At 41.4% G+C, this 6,000-nt stretch overlaps 1 protein-coding gene across 2 annotated transcripts in view; it reads right to left on the bottom strand.

The window, feature by feature from the left end:
- rgs6.S (regulator of G-protein signaling 6 S homeolog) overlaps positions 1 to 6,000 on the bottom strand; it is a 173,064-nt gene continuing 167,064 nt past the window's right edge. Inside the window, exons 17-18 of one of the 2 annotated variants that reach the window (XM_041574327.1) lie at positions 3,485 to 3,574; positions 1 to 1,131 (exon numbers count right to left, since the gene is read on the bottom strand). In XM_041574327.1, coding sequence (XP_041430261.1) covers positions 1,081 to 1,131; positions 3,485 to 3,574 — 141 coding nt within the window. In that variant the 3' untranslated portion in view covers positions 1 to 1,080. 2 annotated transcript variants of the gene reach the window in all.

Below are 6,000 nucleotides of genomic sequence, written 5' to 3'. Positions count from 1 at the left end.
TTGTTTCAAATAAATTTACTACTAGAAGTTACTTTCTGTTTTGAAGGAAACCCACAAAACCATCAGCATTTTCTTAAAATGACAACGTAATTGTGCCCACGGTGGATCACGATATTTCTCTTTTTTTTTTTACGCTTCCCAGTGGTGACATGTTGATTGTAGACAATACTAAGCGTATTCTGTTATATCCAGAAACATTGGCCAATGTCTTACACTCCTAACAGAAGAAACCTACGTGATAACGATATTTTTTTTTCCTATTGAATATACTTCAGCGGATTTTACTGTGAGATAACAAGTTGCCATGGATATGTCTAATATCTCACAAGCGGCAATGCCTGTGCGCGTCGGATGATTTATACTGGAAGAAAATGTGACGTTTACTGTGCGGACGACGGGTTTGTACTTGAAATGCATGCAGTGGCAACAAAAGGTTAAAAAAAAGGGACATCAATGACTTGCTATATAAGTTTATCCAACGACCTTGACTGGTAACGCTATCTTTGGAGCAGCATCATGCGTTTGGAAGGACAGACTATGCAGAGTCAACGTTTTTCCGTTGTATCTTTGACGGAGACACACACAAAATAAAGTCAAATATCTGCAGCAGAGGTCGCAGGAGAAACAGGTCCAGAAATGTTTTAACAAACATCAGTTTCAGGTGGTCGGACTTTAGAAGTCAGATGCTTCTGCCGGTGGAGGAGATTTCAGTTGCAGCTGGAGGCCAAGTACAACGGAGACGAAAGTTTTCTATCGATTTGGACTTTGTCTCTGGTTATTGCTGATTTGGTTTAAAAACATCCTCCTCCCACAGCCCCAGTAGGTGATTTCCAAATATCAAACTAAAACAAAACACACGGAAAATGTACTCGGCAACTCGGGGTCATCACGAAGCTGCTCAAGCACAAAGTGTTGATGTAAACAAGGGACAAAAAGAACATCTGTTGGGAACTGGACGGATTCCATCTTCCGTATGGTTATTTTTGCTTTCACAGTGACCCATGTTCTTGCCCAAAACTGATCCTCCTCCGAAGGAGGTCACGTACCTAGTGATAGCGATCGCTCTTCCATCTTGGGTTGTCAGGACGATTGCATGAGGCCCGTGAGGCGCTTGGATGTCAAAGACTTCCCCTGAGGAATGGAAAGGTTCAAATTTAGGATAATTAGGATGAATGGAAATGGAAAAGCATTGATAACAGAAGGAAAAGAGAAGGAAAAGGAGATTTTTTTAGAATATAGAAAAAGAGGGAAAGATTAAGGGGCAAATTCACTAAGATTCGTAGTTGCGCCAGGCGTAACTTCGCCGCACTTCGCCAGGCGTAGTTTCGCCAGCGCTTCGCAAATTCACTAAAATCCAAAGTTGCGCTCAGGGGTAGCGTAAGGTTGCGAAGTTGCGCTAGCGTTGATTCGCTAAGTAAAGCGAAGTTACGCTAGCGAAGGCTAATTTGCATACGGCGCCAAATTCAAATTTCCAGCGAGGAATACGTATCAGCACTACAAATGGCTAGAAAAGCTTCAAAACATCAAAGAAAATGTTTATTTTGCCCTACACATGTGCCCACTGTATAGTTAAGTTGCCATGAGTTAGGAAATGTAGGGGGGAAGGAGGGGAGCCCCAAAAAAATTTGCGATCTTTTTCAGCCTATCACCCATAATGTAGAAAACACGCCAGCGTTTTTTGGGACTTAGAAAAAATTTTGACTTTTTTTGAAGCAATCCCTATCTACTCTATTGCGCTTCGCCTGGTCTGAGGTGGCGAAGGAAGTCTAGCGTAAAAGGTAGCGTTCAGTACACTGCGCGCGTTAGTGAATTTGCGTAGTTACGTCGCTAGCGAAACTTCGCCAGGCGTAAGGGTGCGAAGTAACACTAGCGAAACTACGCCAGCGTTCGTTAGTGAATTTGCGCAGTAACGAAAATGCCAAACGCTAGCGAAGTAACGCTAGCGTTCGGTGCCGGAATATTGCTATAACTCCCCAGGCACCGATACATCGCTTAATTTCTGAAGTTTCCTGAAGTGCTGAAGACCCCCTTGAGCTCCGCTGCTCTGACTCTTTTATACCATTTTCCACCTGTCTCTCTATTTCCCTCTAGTGGTCAAAATTGGAATATTACACCCAAACACTGTGGATCTGCTGCCCTCTAGTGGAGGTTTTACCAAATTACCACGGACACCGTAATATACATTCAACATTTCCATACACACAAAAACAATCATCATACCACATCTCAATCAACTTCCAACAGTCGCCTTTAAGTTCCCCTTTAAGTTTACTTTTAGTATGCTATACAGGTATGGGATCCGTTATCTAGAAACCTGTTTTCCAGAAAGCTCCGAATTACTGGATGGTTGTCTCCCATAGACATACAGTTTACTAAAACAAGTCATTCTGGGTAAAATACTCAAGGCAGTGCTACAATCTGAGCATGCTCCTGAAATTTGCATGTTATGGTCATTGTTATAGTCTCAGTATGGCCTCCCTCAGTGAAAGAACTGAGGGATTTCTTAAAAACTGCAGTTTTTTTTCCAAAAAACGATATATGTAGTTTGATTAAACGTGTTTAGGTTGTACTGGTCAGATTGTTAATATGTGTTTGATTTTGGCTGTGATAGGTGCCCTAGTCCAGATGTCTGCAACTGCTGATCAATGGAAACAGCCAACACTAGGGCAAATACTTTAAATTCCGACTTCACGTCATTACATCATGGTGTCAAAATGCCCCTATGTATCTGCCACTGCTTCCCATAAAGAAATAAGGGACATTTAGTGGCGACCAATTTACCATCACTCACAAATTCTTGTTTGAGGATATATTGGCCACCCACTGTTTTTGTCCCCAAAAGAATCCTTATGTCATCAGCCTACATTTAATGACAATGACAGTGTCTGGCCATGTATTGAAGCCCCACTGTTTTTGTTATAACCAAGTCAGACAAACTTTTCCACTAACCTATACAAGGATGAAATAAAATGCAACCAGTTGTCTCTTCATTGGAATACTACTGTAAATGTAGGAGTAGATGCCACATATTTCCCTTCTCTCTCAATTTAAGTGCAAGTTATACAGTCCTTAGTATTACAGTCAACACCTAAACCCCAAATTTACTCTTCCTAAGGCCAGATTAAAATAAAATGATGATGTCATACAGAAAGCCACTGAAGAGCTGAAGCAGCCCATCTGAATTTCTTGGAGGACCTCATCCTGCTCTTAGGCCCTGCTGGCAAACCCTTATATTTCTATAGATACAACAAGGTAAAAAAACCAAAATCAGGGTACACGTTCTAGTTCATGGACTGGATAGGTAACATGGTATAGAGATCTAGTAGGTATACTTGGAAAACAGCTGTGGGGGGTTATGACGTTTAGATCTCGTGCAAAGATGAGTACAGACAGGAAAGACAATTTTCTTTTCCACACTAGTAACAAGCAGCAGCCCATAATCAGTAATGTGCAGTGGGAGCAAACATGTCCACCCAGTCCCTACCTTCTTTTTCATTAGCAACAAGTCCTGGTAGGCATTGGAGCGCAGGAAACGTGCATAACTGTCACTCTTCATGAGCTTGTAGATGTGCGCCTAGAAGAGAAAAAGAGACGTCTCAAGTGTTGGAAATAAATACGTGCCTAGCTTAGTAGATAGGAAAAAGCAGAAACAGGTTATAAACAATCTGACAGATATTAGACATATAGAATCACATATTAGCGAAATAGCACACATAGTCAGACTCTGCTGGGATTCAAGCAATGGACCTTTGGGTTTCTGGCTCTGTGCCTTAACCATTGGGCCAGATGAGCAGCCTGCACGGTAGCTTACTATATATCACTTGGCCTTTGCAGCCCTAGCCCAGCAGCAGCCTGATTGGTGGTTTGGAGTCAGCCAATCAGGGCTGACTCTGCCCTATTTAAGGCCAGCCCTCCTCACACTCCTTGCCTGAGCATTGTCTACCTACACTAGCACTGTGGCATCGCCCCTAGCTAAAGGTTCCTGCTCTAGCCTCCTTACCTTGAAGCTTGCCTTGTTACCTTGCCTTGTTCTGATCCTGTCTTGCTTTAACCTTATTCTGCATTGTCCTTACCCGACCTTGACCTGCCTTGCCCTTCCTGGGTTCTGCTTCAGTCCTGCTTTAAACCTTGCCTGTTCTTACTCAGGTTCCTGCTTTGACCTTTATCTTGCCTTGCTTTAACTTTGCCTTGACCTTGGCCCACCTTGACTTCCTTGCTATTCTGAATCTTGCTCTGTTCCTCACTCCAATCCTGACCTTGACCTTACCTTGCCCTATCCTTCCTTCTCCTGTCTGAATCTCGTCTGCCAAGCCTGATCTATCTAGTCCCATCCCGATCTACGCCCGCACCATCCTGTCCTATCCTTTAAGTCTGCTCCCGATCTACGCCTGCTCTATCCTGCTCCTACCCAGTCTGCTCCTGTCCTGACTCATCACCCTCTTCAACTGTTCCAGTCTGATTTGTCGCCCTCTTCACCTTGTTCCTGCATTTCCCTTTACTTGTTCCGTGGGCACAGCCAGTCCCTGCCTAAAGGACTCACCTTCCTCCTCTGCCTCCACAGCGCCCCCTACCTAACCCTTGACGCACATAAGGCTTTGTTTATCTGAATGAACAATTATTATCAGAACATCCTAATCCAGTGACAAACAAGTGCCCAACAAAGTTGGCCTCTTTTATTCGGAGGATGGTCTATTATTATGGTGGAGAGCTTGTTTAGACATCTTTTCAGTTACGGGATAAATATTGCAAGAAAATGTGGACACCTGTATTCTGTTTGGATGTTCTCATAATTCTCACTACTATAAGCCATAGACAGCAGACTTGCCACTAATCGGTTGGCACATGCTAGAGGCACGATTACTAGTGCCGAGAACACTGCAAATCAAAACTCATACTGGCTAATGTAATAAATGTTAGAAAGTTTGGTCCAACCAATGAAATATTTATTTTCAAACAAATGACAAAAGTGTCAAAACAGATCATATAGGACTTATTTAAAAGTCTGCGCACAATTTTGTGCATGAAAGATATTTGCACACCTGACTAGTTCAAAAACACAGAAATCTAAAATGATAGTGTTTTTATAGTATATTTATTAGCCTCAGAGGTAAGAACCATGAGAGTTTGTTTATTGTTGTTTGGAGGCAGATCCTTTAGACTATAAGCTCTTGAGAGCAGGCCCTGTTGGTCCTATTCTGTAAAATGCATTTGTAAGACCCCTGTTTGTTAGAAATGTATGTAAAACACTGTGAAACTTGCTGACACTATATAAATGAGAATAAGGATAATGATGATGGAAAATCAGATTTTTATGAAGTATTAGTAATTTTGTATGTTCAGTGTATAAATCCATTTATTGTACATCTCTGCAGAATATGTTGGTCCTTTAGAAATACATTTTCTAATCTATTACTTATTATTATCCTCTCAGTTATCATTTATTTACACAGAACCAGCAAATTATGCAGCACTTCACTTTATAACAAACAGATGTTACAATAAATTAATATCTTTACTGTATATAATGAAATCTAAATAAGTAATACAATTATAAAGATGCATTTTAAGCAAGTGCACCAGTAAGTACTTAGGCTCAACACATTTAACATTTTACTTTTTTCAGGTTAATGTCATTGTTATAAAAGGCTCCACACTGCAGCATCAAATAATATCACTACTTAAAGGAAAACTATACCCCCAAAATGAACACTTAAGCAACAGATAGTTCATATCATATTAAGTGGCATATTAAAGAATCTTACCAAACTGGAATATATATTTAAGTAAATATTGCCCTTTTACATCTCTTGCCTTGAGCCACCATTTCGTGATGGTCTGTGTGCTGCCTCAGAGATCATCTGACCAGAAATACTGCAGCTCTAACTGTAACAGGAAGAGATCACCTGACCGGAAATACTGCAGCTCTAACTGTAACAGGAAGAGATCACCTGACCAGAAATACTGCAGCTCTAACTATAACAGGAAGAGATCACCTGACCA

This window comes from Xenopus laevis, chromosome 8S (genome assembly GCF_017654675.1).
Source record: "Xenopus laevis strain J_2021 chromosome 8S, Xenopus_laevis_v10.1, whole genome shotgun sequence".
Taxonomy (NCBI): Eukaryota; Metazoa; Chordata; class Amphibia; order Anura; family Pipidae; genus Xenopus; species Xenopus laevis.
The sequence above is the reverse complement of the archived record's forward strand: the minus strand, read 5'-3'. Positions and strand labels throughout refer to the sequence as shown.